Consider the following 16982-nt stretch of genomic DNA (forward strand, 5'->3'; position numbering starts at 1 on the left):
CATTTGCGATTTCCTTAATGGCTCGACATGCAGACTCCCTGAGAATGAGAAAGCAAAAGGCATCTCAAGCAGTAGAGGAGCACATGCTGCAAACTCTTGCTTCATATCGTGCTGAATTAGCGCGCGCTCAGCAGGAAGGCCGGCAGGCTGTTAGTGCACGAGAATATGCATTGGAATGCAGGGTCCCATATACTACATTTCGACGGAGACTCAAGGGAGGACAGGGTCGCAATGCAGCTGCTACTTTCTTCGACATTTAAACTCCCAGAGCGGGTATATGGTGATGGCAGAAGCCTCCAAAACATCCAATGGGGCCTTGCTGAGGACACGGAATATGAGAAGAAAACTCATGAAGAGCTGATTGCTGAATTGTGTGAGACACAAGCTGCATTTCGAAATGCAAGGGATTATGTGACAAGCGCTGTTGATGCCATAGATGCAACAAATGCACAGTTAGCACTTTCTGGGATGTACGTATCAAAGGCTCGGACTCAGCTTCTTTCCCATGAGGAGGGAGAGAAAAACAAGGAGGAAGGTGGTCGGATCAAAGGTGTGTTTGGGCGCGTGGTGACACATGAGGGATTTATTCAGCAGCAGAGTGATCGAGCCAAGAAGAGGGAAATGGAGGACGCGGTGGAGAAGGCAAAGAATGAGGCACAGAAGGGCTGGGAGGAATTTCAGAGACACCAGAAAGTCGGTGAGGCAGCATGGAAAGTGCAGAAGGAACAGCTGCAAGCGCTGAAACAGAAGGTGCCAAAAAAGCGAAAAGCGGTCACAAAAAAAGACTGGATGGCAGAAAATTATCCTCAGTTGGTAATTTCGCCGTCGGATACAGTGAAAGAGTGTGGAAAAGGAGTGGAGGAACCCATCTGCGACGCCGATGAGCAGTGAACGGGGATCGATCTGGCGTGGGAAATTCAAGGTCACACTATGTCACACTGAACCATTAAGCCGTGAAAGGCCCATTTGCTCACCTGCATTTATTCTCCTTCATTTCTCATTCTTTTCATCCAATTTTGGACAGTAGGTACATTATAAGTCTGGCTACTATTGGGATTTTTTTTTATTTTTTGGAGGGCAGATCTCAAATTATAGTGTCGAAATTACAAAAGGTGTGCCATTGGCACGTGAATGACTGTAGGCATTACCGCTGAGGATAAATTCAATCCAAACGGGAGGATAGCAAGAATCGCTGTGGAATCGACAGATTGTGGCTTGATTGTCAATGTCAGTTACTTTGATAATGCCACTTCCAAATCCGAGCGCTACGAGATGGCCATGTCTTGAGAGCGCTGCACAGGCCACAATACCATTGCGAACGTTGTCGTCGAGGAATTCGGCTGTGTAATCAATCCCTTCTTTTTGCCGCTTATCGACCAACCCTGGCAATTTAGTCAGCTCCGCCTCCATCACCCTTCGAGCCCTGTGTGCATCATCGCTTAAAGGGATTACAGCGAAGTGCAAAAAAATCTGCCGACGACCGCGACGTCGTTAAACTAGGGAGAGAAAAACAACTAAGAACAACAAATACAACTCGGAAAACAAAATATGAATGACTAAGGGGAACCACTAGAAAACCGGATGTGACGCTGGCAAAGACCCCTTGACCTCGACAGGGCAACCAAAATACGCCCCAGTACACTGTCAGGTCCCCATCCGGAAGGGGCTAGGAGTTGGGTGCACCCAGTCGGAACGCTAACCACTATGCAGTTCCCCGGTGCCTGGGTAATCCCGCAAGGATTAGGTTGGCGGTGCCACGAAGTACAAATACACCAGTACCTCTCGTCCCACAGAAAAATCATACTAGCGGTAGAACGCCACAATGGTGTGTCTCCCCGCAAACTCCTACTAAATAAAGCCATAACATACACAAAACTTCTCTCAACAGTGGTTCCCCAAGTCACAAACATGCAAAGTAAACGTAACAACCTTAACGACCATCAACGCTCGCTGTCTCCCCTCAGCTCCATTGGGGCGGATGACACCATGATAGATGACCTTATGGGGACGCACCAACAAAGCACTCCTAACAACACCGAAAAGGACTTAACCACACTCGCGTCTCCCACCACCACACTCCCATCTATCACCTCCATTCTGGAGGTGGCCAAACGCCACAGATCCCCAGACTCGGCCAACATCCAAGGTCCTGAACTCGCGCCCCCTCCCCCCGAGAGCGAAGGGAGGACAAATAACACCACAAACTGTGCGACAGTCCCTACCTCCACAAGCCCTGCAACTCCCCCCCAAACCCGCCACGTATCACCCGCCCCCCAGCCGTAGCAGATGCCCCTGACCCAGTAACTGCAGCTGCTCAGCGCCCACATGACGGCAACGAAATCTTCAACTACACCGACCTTGATGGCGAACTCGCTGACTTCCGCGCCCACGGTGCACGGCCAGCAAGAATCCTTGCAAACTTCAGTGAAGACCACCATGAACAGTGGAAGACCATTCCAAGAACTGTCTTAACATACCTGCTTGACGCCAAACACAGCACAGAGGGCGACAAAAAATTTAGAAATAACCTGGTGAAAGGTTATCTTACTAGTTTGGGGACGGTAATGTTCCGTTCCCCCGTTCGCCTCAGGCCTCAGTAATCCGTCTAAGTATACGCTTGATTTGGCTGTATATTGACAGGGTAGAAGTAAAGGCTAATCTGCCTTTTACAGCTACCCCGAGGGTTTATATACAATCTTATACATTCTCGGCACAAATAAATAGAGAAGCTTCCGCGACGCTAAATTAGCGTCGCGACATAATTATTACACAACACAACATCAACTGATGTTGTGGGCGGATTATAGACATGGGCCGGGGCCTCACATCCTCCTCCCTTGCGATACTAGATCGCAGACAGGGTACTAGCATATATACACAAGGGGAAAGCAAGCATTTTTAAAGAAATAAAATTTTTTTTTTAACGTTCTACATACGAAGAATGTATGCAAACGGGGGCACACTCATTGCAGGAGGCTATAATAGTATTTTGTAGGCGAAGCCCACTTAGAGTTTCTCCTGGAACATATGTACCCAGCTCTCGACAACAGCATTGTCGACGATGAAGTAGCAAGTGTCAATATGACAAGCTAGAGTAACGGTTGAGTCACCGTCAAAAATCAAAAAAGGAAAGGAAAAGAACCAACAACGGCATTGTTGTTGATGAGAAAAGGCAGTGACACCTGAATTGGTCCACTGCGGGATTGGGCACAAGTTTATAATGCCCACAAGTTTGCGGCATCATGGCTTCCACCCAGCAACCTGAAGGTTGATACTCCAGTGACGGAAGTAACTCACTGAAGGTCAATGCCCCGGTGATGGCCAGTGATTCCACACCTGAAGGTTGATACTCCGGTGACACAAATAACTCACCGAAGGTCAATACCCCGGTGATGGCCAGTGATTCCAAAGGTCACTGAGGCCGCTCCTCCCTAGAGTGTTGTCTGGGGAGTAAGATAATAATGAGTCAGCACGATGCTGACCCACAAAAATATCCACTAAAGAGCGGCACGGGTTTGTTTCTCCTCCCTAGACAGTTGTCTGGGGAGTAGTTGAAAATTCAACCTAGGAATCTAGGTTAAAAAAAATAAGACAAAATTTCCGCCACACTTGAATGTGGGCTGGAGTTCTGAGCAGTGATCTGCTCCTCCCTAGATAGTCATCTAGGGGAGTAGAGAGGTCATTCTGTCCATATGAGTGACAGAATGGAAGCGCGGCCCATGAACTGGGCAGGACTGAGCGTGTCTGATCATTCAGACACGGGTCTTTTGTTGGGGGCGGCTTGTCCATCGGTGGGACAGCTTGTTCACTATGAAGTGAACAATAGAGAGAAGCCCTTTCCTTAGAAAGGGCCAGCCTTCCAGATGGGAAGGCAATAAGGAAATGAGCGCGGTGCAGAGAGGCACCGCGCATTTTGATGACCTGGCACTCAACAGTGCCAGGAAAACACAGACCTTCCCTTGGAGGTGGGGTGTCTGTTGGCAAGACAGATCGTTCACTATGCAGTGAACGACAGAAGAGAACCCTTTTCCAGATGGAAAAGCAACAGAGAAATGAGCGCGGTACAAAGAAGCACCGCGCATTTTGGGGCCCGGCACCCAATAATGCCGGGAACACACAGACTTTCCCAGAGGTGGAGTGTCTGTGGGCAGAACAGATCGTTCACTATGCAGTGAACGATAGATGAGAACCCTTTCCTTAGAAAGGGTTGGTCTCCCTTCCGCGGAAGGGGTGGAGAATAATGAATCACCAAAATCGCGATGTGGAACAGCATCGCGCATCTTGGTGACCTGGCACTTAACAGCATCAGGAAAGCATCCCTCTTGGCCTGCAGAGGGCCAAGGAGGCGGTTCGGATTCGACTTCCTGCAGAGTGGAGGGAGTAGGTGCTGCTGGGTTGTCAAACCCAGGAATTTCCGAAGCGCTGGGCAGCTCTATGAGCTGGCACTTGGCAGCAGCTGAAGCGCTGCCGATTCCATCTATAACCATAATAGATGAGAACCCTTTCCTTAGAAAGGGTTGGTCTCCTTTCCATGGAAGGGGTAGGGAGTCATGAACCACCAGGTCCGTGGTCCGGAGCATCCTGGTGACCTGGCACTCAAAAGCGCCAGGAAAAACGCTCCTCTTGGCGTGAAGAGGGCCTCTGAGGCCCCTCGAATCCATCCTCCCTCAGATCAGGATGAGTAGGGGGTTGGGAGTGTGTAAGGAGTATCTGGGTTGTCAAACCCAGGAATTGCCGAAGCGCCCGGGTAGCTCTATGAGCTGGCACTTGGCAGCAGCTGAAGCGCTGCCGATCCCATCTAAAACCGATGGTAAACAAGTCGCTTGGGCCCTCACAATGTCGCTAGATCGACACTTGGCTCCCACTGGGGCAGGAGAGTCAATGAGACTTTTACACAGCGAAGCGCTGGGTGGCTCGGTGCGGTCACACTCTACAACATTAGAGGAATGGTTATTCCGCCCCAAACTGGGCGGAAGGGAAGTCTCAGCACGCTTTTCTAGTGTGCAAGTGAGTGGGGAGGGAAGTCGGGCCTGAGTGGCCACGGGTGGGTCAACTCGCGTTTTTGTCCGCGGTTCTAACTTTGTTCACGCGTTCACATAATACTCATGCGCTCTTGAAATAGGGAGAGCGGGCCCATGATGGTGAACGCGAGGGTGGCAGTAGGACAGACACCAAGTGAGATTGAGATGCTGCAACAGGTTCAGCATCTCCTGAGATGGTACAACGTGTATGAGACGCGTTGCTGGGCCCTCACGGGCCCAGATCACCACTTCCAGATGGAGTGGTGTTGACTCCCACCATAGGACTGGAGGAAGGGCCAGCCGTGTGGGTGTGAGTCCGGAACTTCCTGGTTGTGAGCATCAGGAAGTGAAATCAAAGGTTCTGGTGTGAACCTTGATTGAATGTGCACGTCGTCAGGGACAACGATGCGTGGGTTGCCAAATGGGGTTCTGGCACCGGTGTTGTGGTAGCTTCCCAAATCCTGAGATTGGGAGGGGTTGCCTCTACTCTGAGGCACAGCCTAGGTGAGCGTGCGTCTAGGAACGGCGCACGCGCGATTTGCGCGTGAGAACTAGGCGCAAATGCACGTTGTCGGGCTAGACAACGCGTGCGTGATCAATGATGCGCGTTGTCAGGGTAGACAACGCATGTGGGACACAGCAGGGTTCCGTCACCAGTCGCGGTGCCGAGATTGTAGAAAGGAAACTAGCTTAAAAAAGTGAAAGGTTATCTTACTAGTTTGGGGACGGTAATGTTCCGTTCCCCCGTTTGCCTCAGGCCTCAGTAATCCGTCTAAGTATACGCTTGATTTGGCTGTATATTGACGGGGTAGAAGTAAAGGCTAATCTGCCTTTTACAGCTACCCCGAGGGTTTATATACAATCTTATACATTCTTGGCACAAATAAATAGAGAAGCTTCCGCGACGCTAAATTAGCGTCGCGACATAATTATTACACAACACAACATCAACTGATGTTGTGGGTGGATTATAGACATGGGCCGGGGCCTCACACCTGGCCACTTTCCTCAAAAGGGCCTTTCCCCAATCAAGCCTGAATATAATCATCCGTCCCCCAACCGCCCGATCACACGACCAGACAGGAACCCCTTGGGGCTTCCTTGTTGAGGGCCTCCACCCCTCACACATCAACACCCTTATCGCTGGCCACCTATGGATGAGCCGTGCGGTATGTTTCATAGCAATCGACTTCGCCAACTACCGGCCCACTAACTATGTTATATCCCTGTGTGGCTTGGGAGCCAACTTAAACGAAACTGGTGACATAGAAAACGCGATCACTCAGAGAATCCTTGACCAAAGATCCACATTCAGAACCTTCCTAGAAAGAGTGAACCTACATGTTGATGACATAAACTGCATAGCTACCAGCTGCACTGTTATCCCCTGTGGGTATGCTGCATCCAACCATGGGAACTGCCTCAACCCGTCTGAATGAAGAAACCCAACCTCCGATGCCAATGTAACGCTTTGGGAAATCCACCTTCCCCCCCCCATTCTTCGAAGTTCCTGACCCCACCCCTGGTGTCCTGAACACCAGCTATGACCAATGGGTCCGACTATTCAGAGAAACCACATTCTCCACCCCTACAAGTAACAACGGGTCTGCCAGTGGCTCCCACATATACTGCCATACTTGCAAAGGGTTGGACCACACATTTGCTGTTTGCCCAATCCATGAGCACTATATCTGGCGTGAACTCAACCCGAGACCAGAAAATCCCCCTACACCAAACTCTGTTGATCTGCCCTGCCCCCACCTGGCAAATCGGGGATGCGGCAGAAACCCAGGACGCTATCGAGGATGTGGCCAGCACTACACCTAAAATGACCACTAAAAAGTAAAGCTATGTAGGCTACCCAATCCCTTCTAGCTTCATGTAAAATACACTGCCTGAAACATTTAACTCATGAGTGAACCGAAATAAAAACTAGTCTTGGCTAAGGACGCCCAAATTTACTGGACCGCAAGGTGACAGGAAAGCGCACCAACCCACCCCAACCCCCTCTTCTCTCCCTGCCCCCTCCATGGCTGGCAACCAGGAGGGGGTGTACAAACAAACACCAGCGAAAAAGTTAACACAAACAACCAACACAGGACCCCCAATCAGGACCCGAAACGAACTCAACCAGTAAATGGCCTCCTCCCTCTGCCCCTAGAGGACTGCCGGCTTCAACCGTTTTCCAAATGTCCAAGGACAGAGGCAGAGGAACTGAAAATGGCCCCAACCCACTGTCCCCTCCACCTAAGAGGAGGCAACCCCTCCCCCCAAAATGGCCCCCCCAGCCTAAAAATAGGCGCCCTCAACATCAAGGGCACAAATAGCTCCTCCACCAAATACAAATCTACAAAAAATGAAAAAAGAAAGATTTGGCATCATGTGTCTCTCCGAAACCCACACTGACCAAATACAACAAGAATACTTAGACAGTACCTATGACCCAGAGTGGACAATCACCCACTCCTTTAATAGGAGGGCTAAAGCAGGAGCTCAGTCTCCGTAAATGAAGAACTAAATTACTATGGTTAATACTAACCTAAAGCGGGAGCTATAGTACAGAAGAGTACAGAGTAAGTAATGTAACAACTGACTAAAAACAATGATACTAACCTCAGTCTCCGTAAATGAAGAACTGAGGAGAAAAGGAAAGTAGAGCGAAAACAGTATATACAATTATATACATTGTGTCACGAGGCAAATACGGATGTAAGAGGGATCATGTGGTGTTGGTTGGTAAGTCACGGGTCGTTGTTACTCCAACATCCTTTAACCCAGATCCACTAGAAACATTATACCCGGCCGCGCCCTCCTCATAGAAATAGACTGGCCACCCAACTCCCCTATCAAAATCCTAGCCATATACGCACCCAACCCCCACTACGAGAACTCCCAGTTCTGGAGGACACTCCAACAGAACCTTCATGGCACCTCCATCGACATTATGCTTGGGGACCTCAACATGGTAGAAGAAGCAATTGACAGACTTCCACCACACCCAGACCCGGAAACAACAGTAGCATCCTTCCACAACTTCACATCCCCAAACAACCTAACAGACGGCTGGAGGAACTCACACCCAGCCCCCGAAAAAAACTTCACCTTCGGCCACTCCACAGGGACATCCCTCTCCAGAATTGACCAAATATATGCATCCAACACTATCAGAGAAAAAGCCTACACATGGGAAATATCCAGCCCGGGCCTATCCACTGCCGACCACCAACTCATCTCAGTGGAACTCAGAGACAACTGCGCTACCACAATCGGGAAAGGAAGATGGGCCATTCCCCTTTACCTGACCAAAGACCAAAACTTCCTACACGAAGTTGAAACTATCGGCAACGAGGCCCTAGACGAAATAGCCAGGAACAACGACACCCAGAACACCTTCCAAGACTTCATATCAGCCATGACGCACCTAGCCAGAAAAATCACAAAAATAAAAGCAGGTAAACTCAACTCAGAAGTAAGGTGCCTCACACACAGACAGGACAAGGCAATGTCAAGGCTGACCTCCTCCAATGAGACCCTAACAGAAATGACACAACTCCAGATACAAAACCTAACCAAAAGAATAAATGAAATCGAAAAACTGAAACAAACTAAATCAAGAGCTAATGCAGGGGCAAACAAAAGACTCCTAAGCGAAACAACCAACAAGTACTGGTGCAAATGGGGGAAGGAAAACAAACCACGTGACACAATATCCGAACTGAGAACCCCGGACTCCAACCCACCAGCATACACATCCAAATCGGAAGAAATGACAAATATCGCCGCCAACCACTACAACAATGTGCAAAACAGAGACTTAACCACCCACCAGGAAGCAAGGGAAACCCACATTACGAACACCCTCAACCTCATCTGGAACCACATCCCCCCGGAAATACACTCAGACCTGGCCACCCTGCTAAGTCTTGCAGATATAGACAAAGCACTAAAACAATCCCCTAACGAAAAAGCTCCTGGCTTGAACGGAATACCCACTGAGCTATACAAAAACCTGAACTCCAGGTGGGAAAAGCGGAAAAATGATAACCAAGGCCTTCACATAGTAAAACTCCTAACTCTCCTAGCCAATGACATCGAAAAAAATGGCACCTCATGCCCACAATTCTCGGAAGGATGGCTATGCCCACTCTACAAAAAAAAAGATAAAAGAGAAATCGAAAACTACAGGCCAATAACTGTACTGAACGCTGAATATAAGATCATCACGACAGCCCTCATGAATAAGCTATCCCTGATAGCTCCCCTCCTTATCCACAAATGCCAAGCAGCCTTCATGAAAGGCTGAAGCATTTTCGACCAAATTGACCTTGTAAATCGCATGACGGACCTGTGTGAACTAACCAGACAGGACGGCGCAATCATTGCCTTCGACCAAGAAAAGGCATATGACCGCATCCACCATGATTACCTCTGGAGGGTCATGGAAACCATGGGAATCCCACCAGAACTAATATCAACAATCAGAAACCTCTATTCCAAAGCTAAGACTAAAGTAATCCTAAATGGCGAAATCAGTAAAGACTTCCCAATAACCAGAGGGGTACGCCAAGGTGACCCACTATCATGCCTCCTGTTCAACATCGCCATAGAACCCTTATCAATTGCCCTGAGAGAATCTCTGTCCCTCAAAGGACTAGAAGTCAAAACACCCACAATCTCACAAAGAGTCATAATATCCCTCTTTGCCGATGACATGGCTATCTTCCTCTCCAAAGATGACGACCTGAATGACCTACTCACGACATTAGATCGCTGGTGCATTGCCTCCAGGGCAAAGTTCAACCAAGAAAAGACAGTTGTCCTCCCTGTCGGCTCACCAGACTTCCGCGAATGGGCCCACAGTGAGAGATCCATTAACCCCTCCTCCAGCGACAAGCTAGATGAATCAATAACCATACTAAAGGATGGACAAACTATGAGATACCTAGGGGCCCAATGCGGGAACAAGCCCAACCATAAAGACCCCTGGCCCACGATCACAGCCAACATCGAGAAATCACTCACCCAGTGGAACAAAACCCACCCATCCATCGAAGGTAGACGCCTAATTATCCAGATGACCATCGGAGGTATGACCCAATTTCACACCCGGGCCCAAGGAATGCCAAAAGACGTGGAAAGAAACCTGAACAGAAGAATACGTGAATTCATATGGAACTCAGACAGCCCCCCCCCCCAATCAGCATGAACCAGCTGAATAGTCCAAGAGATCAAGGCGGTAAAAATGTCCTAAACTTACAAGACAGGAACGAGGCGATCCACCTCATCAAACTCCAAAAAATCCTTGACAGATCACCCAACAGACCCCCGGCCTCAGACGCTGCTGAAGCAATCCTGATGGCTACTCTCCCAAAAAACCAACAGCCCCAAAACCCAGCATACCCCATCATCACAGAGGTCCTCATCCAGAAACCCTTCCTTAACGCCCGGACCCACCGAAGAAACATCCCAGCCGAACTCCACAAACATCGGTGCAAAATACAACCTTAGATTAGAAAACCCGACAATTGACCTAGACACCAAACTCAACTTACCAGCCTGGGCCCATCCGGGCCTGAGAGACAACACCCAAATCAGCGACCGCTCAAAACCGGCATGCTGCCTGAGGGCAACTCATGGATGCAAATGGGTCGGCGATCTAATCATCCAAACAGACCACCAAGAAAACCCATGCCACGACCCAACCAAAAAAACCAAATGTCCCTGCACACCATGCCAGTCCTACAAAGCTAATGGCTGTAAGAACCCTGATGCTTGTTACCAAATGGCGACAAAAATATCCATGAACCTTGACCTCCACTACAACCCCTACAGCGACTCACACCTCCTCTCCCAACCGGACTGCAATCCCAGAGAAATGGCCAGGCAACACACAGCTGGGGACCCAATGGCCATTAAAATCTTCCACCCGGCCCCCAGTTCCTGCACGCCACTCGACCACCACTATAGGGTATTCGGCAGACCCCCCCAGAACTCCCAATCACCCCCACCCCCCATCTCCTACAACCTAACGACGAGATAGCATATACGGATGGATCCTGCTCCCTAAATGGGAACACAAACGCCACAGCCGGCTTCGGAGTGTGGTATGGCCCAAACAACCCCCGAAATACCAGCAAAAGAATCAACCCCCGTCTCCCACAATCTAATAATACAGCCGAAATGCTGGCCATACACCATGCCGCGATATCCATACCCCCGTCATCCAACCTCCACATCAAGGCTGACTCACAATGGTGCATCAGCACCCTCTGCGACAACCTCGAATCCTTAGAAGACTCAGACTACGCCTATGCCAAGAATCAATACATCACCAAACTAACAGTAAGTGCATTAAGATCCAGACTCACCCCTACCACATTCAAATGGCTAAAAGGCCATGCTGGGATCCATGGAAACGAAGAAGCGGACAACCTCGCCGCAATAGGAGCACAACTGGCTCCCGACCCCCTCCCCCACATACTGAGTGGCACCTGCCTAATTTCCCTAAAACAGTCCACAGCAACAAGACTAATATGCAGAACCAGATTAGCGAAAAACCCGGTACGGAAAATAGCAATGCTTAACAACATCACCAAAATCCAAATGACCCTGGCGAGTATGAACAATGACTCCCCCACACAAAACAAGATCTGGGAGAACCTAGGGAAAAACCGCAAAGATGTCTCCCCCGAAATCTGCAACTTTGTATGGAAACTAACCCATAACTGCCTCAAGATCGGTGACTACTGGAATAAAATCCTAGGCTTCGAACACCGCGGTGAATGTAATGGGTGCCAACAAACAGAATCAATGACACACATACTCTTTGAATGTCCCCTCAATCACAGCGCCTGGGTTTGGTCCACAGCCAAGGCAATATGTGATCACCGGAAAATAGAATGGCCTAACGACCTAAACACCTCACACATAATGGCCGCCCCACTAACCAAGATAATGAACACCAACGGTAAAGTAAGGATGGGCGAAACCAGACTGTACCGAATCGTAGTCCTAGAATGTGCATGGCAAGTCTGGAAGACCAGATGCTGCAGAGTTATAGATGCCGATCACCCACAAACCTCACTAAGAGAAGTAAGAAATGCCCTGAAAGCCGGCCTCAACGACAAGCTCCAGCAAGACATTGCCCTCACAAACCGTAAGAAGTATGGCCGGAAAGCCCTGCCAGCCAAAACAGTCCTGCTTACCTGGAGTGGGAACCTTCACAACAAAGACATACTACCGGACAACTGGCTCAACAGCACCGGGGTTTTAGTGGGTATACCGGACCCCCCCGGGTCTGGGAGTCCCACACAGTGCCGACACCTGGCCAGTGCGTAACGCATTTCCCCGTGGTGGCAGTCCAACACTCCCACAAACCTATCTACTCCACGGGACCTACCTCCCTATACAAACCCCAAATACATGAAAATGTATCGCAAAAGCTACTGGGGTTCCACCAAAAAAAAAATCTGCCAGTTTTGATTCGAATGGGTAAGTGGGGCAGGTGAATCCTCTACCTAAAAAAGTTGGCAAGATCGTGGCTCACAACAGGGATTTCCTTATTTGGATCAACAGCTCAAGCACCGGGGTCTTCACCCTTGGCAATTACGGCAAGGGCAGCAACCCTCAGATCAGTTTATGATAATGAAGTTCAATGGTGCCCATCACGGTATATAGGATGTGCGGGATGACCGTAGGGCTAGAGGTTACCTCCTGCTGTCACTCTCAGCCACGATGTCCGACAGCAAACAACTTGATAGTGAATACTTTATAAAGAACAAAGAACAGTAATGCACGGCCTATCTTCTAGGTCTGACTGGGGAAAAGCCATTGCCAAAGAGCCGTTGTGAAGCGGTCTATCATTTTCTCGAAAATGGGCATCTCAACTACCTTCAGACATGTTCTCACAGATGGTGGCGACGATGCCAGCCAGAAGTCAGTGAAGATCCCTGAGAATTGTAGGTCTGATTTCTTGATCTGGTCTTTACCAATGACACTAGTTTTTGTCACAAGGGGAAGAGAAACCACTTGACGATCCTGTTCGCACCTGTGTGCAGACATATCTTACTGTGAGCCGCAATGGCCACTTCCCATATTCCTTGGAACCTCACCTGCCCACTACCAATCCACCTCCTGTGTCTGTACCCACTCCATCCGCCCAGGTCAAGTCAATGGGGACCCATTGCCGTGCCCAATCCCGTGCCTGTATACACTCTGCCTAGTACAGGTTGCCACAGGAGGGCCAGCTCAGGCATCAGTCTTAGGGGCTAAGTCAGGGAACAGGCAGGTCATAGGAAAAGACGAAGAGAGATCGCTTCACCGAGATACTTTTGATTAGAATTCGAGTACTCATTTCTAAGCGCAGCCTGGAATTTGTCAAGATACAAATCAGGCTTTTGTTCGATGAGGCTGTCAGGGAACTTAAGATCACACACCACAAGTTTTATTTAGATGTGATTTTTGTACTTACATTCACTGCATGGATACTAAGCGCTCGATGTCGCCCTCTCGATCTTGATGGTGTGCATGTGGAGCAGCAAGCAACTCCCGAACAGTACGTTCGGACAATCAATCCCAAGGCCTCAGCAATCTCTTGTTGGGTCATCCTCGAAGATAGTGACACTAAGATGTCTTTTGCGCTGCACTCAAGATGTATTCCTGTGTTAGCTAGACAGAGTTAATGGTTTGTTGATGCAAGGGCAATGAGTTTTGGCGCTTAAGCACCACATTTAGGGGGAGTTCTACGGTGCCATTGGGGTTTCCATTCAAATCCTGATTCTGGTAGTGGGTGACTCCACCCCAGATCGCTTCCGTCAAAATCGAAACTGGCAGATTTTTTTGCACTTCGCTGTAAGCCAGTGAATTCACTGGACACACTGAAGATTCGAACAGGGTCCGACAGGTGACCATAAAATTTGTGGACGGGTGATGACGTTGATGTCATATCCCAGAATCCCGACCCCACGCACTCCCACCACACCACACCTTCCTAACAACTTCACCATCCCCTACACCATGCCTCCCTGTCAGGGCACACCCGCCTGACCCGGGTCCACCTGGACCCACCCGGCCACACCACACCCGCTCCCCACTGTCCAACCCTCTCCCTCCTCCTTCCTCTGTCTCTCCTCCTCTTTCCTTTCTCTCTTTCTTCCCCTTTCTTTATCTCATTCCTCTCATCTTCCTTTTCTTGTTTATTTCCTTCTATCTACATGGACCACCCTCCTTTGTATCAATGTACTATTGACCCGTCCGGCCCACACACCCCGGACGGCTCCCCGCTGTGCCCAGCACGCGTGCATGCAGCGGACGCTCTCAGGATCCCCCATGGGGATACCCGGATGCCTGCGGCTGTCTCCGAGGGTGACGTGGCACTCGTCATGTGACTCAAGCCGCATGTACATAAATGTACCTGAAGTGGGAACCGAAGAAGTAACCTTCTTCTCACATTCTCCACTTCAGTCTAAGTGGCCAGGGACTGCTGTCCCTTCCCGGACCCGCCAGCACGCATGCCCGGTTTGCACCCTGCGAGGGCCCTTCTGCCGGGCGATACATCCGGACCCCCTCTACCCTGGACGTGTCCCTGACAGCAGAAGAAGGTTTCAACCTCATCTCTCCCGCCTCCCCCATCTCCCCTGTCTCCCCAGCCATGGTGTCAGAAGAGCAGTATGAAGAACTGCTGGCTTGCTTCCAAGAGCTCCAGGCCATTGTGGAGAGCCAGGCCCGCAACCACCCCCCACCCACACCTGCACCCGCACCCGCACCTGCACCCAGACCCAAACCACCTAAGGTCGCCCCCCCCACTCCCTTCTCAGGAGCTAGCGAGGACCTTGACCGTTTTAAGGCCGAGTGTGGGATTTATTTCCACGTTCGCACGGCTGAGTTCCCCACCGCCCTCTCCCAGATCCTTTTCGTGTTGTCTTACATGAAAGGAGGACCCACAGGGGCATGGGCCACGCAACGCACAATCACGCTGTTGACGGCCGGCTCCCCCCCCTCACCATGGACGAGTTCAACACAGAACTCGATGCCATGTTCCAGGACCCGAACCGGGAGGCCACAGCCAGACAGAAGCTGGCAGCCATCCGCCAGGGAAGCGACTCCGTGGACAAAGTGATCCAGGAGTTCGAGATATTGGGACCCGCCTCAAGGCTGGGTGACGTAGGACTAGTCGACCGCTTCGAGCAGGCGATTAACTCCCGCCTCCGGGAGAGCATATACCAGCTCCGCCCCATGCCCACTACCTGGGCCGAGTGGAAACGCGAAGCCATGCTCCTGGACAACCAGTGGCGACAGTTCCAGGCCACTCAACCGCGCGCGTTCCCACCCAAACCCACGCTCCCGCCAACTCAACCATCGTCGATCATGACCCCACCACAGGCACGACCCACACCTGGGCCCCCACGACTTGCACCACTGCCTCCACCCTCCACCCCAGTAGCCCGCCCCACGACAGGGACAGGCCCCCAACCGATGGACCTCGACCGCTCGAGGACTGACCAAAGACGGTGCTACAACTGTAACACCCAAGGGCACATCCTACGAGACTGCCCGCACCCCAGAGTCCGCCAGGCGCGACGTCTCCACCCTGAGGATCTTCGGGCGCTGATGGAAGGGCTGAAGAGGCAGTTAACTGAAGAGCCAGAGACGGAAGGGACAGAGCCAGAGACGGAGGCTCAGGGGGATTTTCAGGAAGGTGGCCAGTGAGGGATGCGTCCCGGGCGCCTGTAGAAGATAGCTCGTGTAAATACCGCAGCACGCATGAGTCAACGCCAATGCCAAAGCTTCACCGAGTTATTGCCAAGAAGAGGAGAAAAAACGCATCCTCGACCCATGAGAGTAAGAGAACCATAGAGACGGCACCCGAAGTGGCAGTATCCCCACCAGCCATCTATGTCCTCTCCAAGCAATCCCCCAGATCCCTCAACCTTATGGTGAAACTAACCACCCTGACCTCCCTCACGTCAGTGTCGGTATCAGCCCTCCTAGATTCAGGAGCCACTGGGAACTTCGTAAGCCCTGAGTTCGTCCGGAAGCACAAGCTCGAGACAACCCCTCTCCCGCAACCCATTCCCATCCGTAACGTTGATGGAACCCCAAATGAGAATGGAGCCATAACCGAAGAGTTGGAAGCCCTCCTGATGTTTGGGCAACACACAGAGCGTGCGCCCGCTTCGTGGTTGCAAACCTGGGACGACAGTCCCTCATCATAGGGCACTCGTGGCTGCTACACCACAACCCAGAGGTAGACTGGGCTCGACAGAAAGTCGTCATGTCCCGCTGCCTGTCCGCCTGTAGACAGCCGCAAGCACGAAACGACCAGGACCCTGTACTAGAGCCGGGGGATGGGATCTACGCTGCAATCATCCCCCCCGGCTGGGGACACGACCTAAGGGCCACCACGACCCCCTCTCAGCGGATGGCCCAGGAGGCCCATGACCCGGACGCAGAGCCCGCATCGTTCGAGACGCTGGTGCCAGAGCACTACCAGGACTTCTGGGATGTGTTCTCAAAAGAGGCCTTCGACCAGTTGCCCCCCTGGAAGCCCTGGGATCATGCTATAGACCTGGTACCAGATGCCAAGCTGCCCAGAGGGAAGACCTTCCCCCTCTCGCGCCCGGAGCAGAAAGAACTGGACGAGTTCCTGCGCGAGAACCTGCAGAACGGGTGGATACGACCGTCTAAGTCTCCGATGGGTGCACCAGTCTTCTTTGTCAAGAAGAAGGACGGATCGCTGCGCCTGGTACAGGACTACCGGAAGCTGAACGAGATCACCGTGAAGAACTCGTACCCACTCCCACTCATCTCAGACGTCCTCGCCTGCCTCCAGAATGCCAAATACTTCTCTGCCCTGGACTTGCGCTGGGGGTTTAACAACGTCCGGATCAAAGATGGGGACGAGTGGAAGGCAGCATTTGCGACCAACCGAGGGCTGTTCGAGCCTATGGTAATGTTCTTTGG

The 16982-nt window shown here is 51.1% G+C and overlaps 3 protein-coding genes across 3 annotated transcripts; 2 read left to right on the forward strand and 1 right to left on the reverse strand.

Moving 5' to 3' along the window:
• Positions 1–17: 17 nt before the first annotated feature.
• Positions 18–891, forward strand: EI90DRAFT_3019784 (uncharacterized protein; the record flags this gene model as incomplete). The annotated part of the gene is made up of 2 exons (XM_039057408.1): positions 18–153; positions 182–891. 2 exons carry the CDS (start codon positions 18–20, stop codon positions 889–891), a joined length of 846 nt encoding a protein of 281 aa, XP_038911254.1.
• An 11787-nt stretch (positions 892–12678) lies between these two features.
• Positions 12679–13359, forward strand: EI90DRAFT_3157548 (uncharacterized protein; the record flags this gene model as incomplete). Its single annotated transcript, XM_039066120.1, has 4 exons — positions 12679–12701; positions 12767–12979; positions 13035–13183; positions 13249–13359. Exons 2-4 carry the CDS (start codon positions 12895–12897, stop codon positions 13357–13359), a joined length of 345 nt encoding a protein of 114 aa, XP_038911255.1. The 5' UTR covers positions 12679–12701; positions 12767–12894.
• Positions 13360–13412: 53 nt separating this feature from the next.
• EI90DRAFT_3076528 (uncharacterized protein) lies at positions 13413–13734 on the reverse strand (the record flags this gene model as incomplete). The annotated part of the gene is made up of 1 exon (XM_039061657.1): positions 13413–13734. A coding segment is annotated over exon 1 (158 nt), but the record flags the coding sequence as incomplete, so codon positions are not given.
• Between the last annotated feature and the right edge of the window lie 3248 nt (positions 13735–16982).

This window comes from Cantharellus anzutake (genome assembly GCF_015039405.1).
Source record: "Cantharellus anzutake strain C23 chromosome Unknown EI90scaffold_64, whole genome shotgun sequence".
Lineage (NCBI taxonomy): Eukaryota > Fungi > Basidiomycota > Agaricomycetes > Cantharellales > Hydnaceae > Cantharellus > Cantharellus anzutake.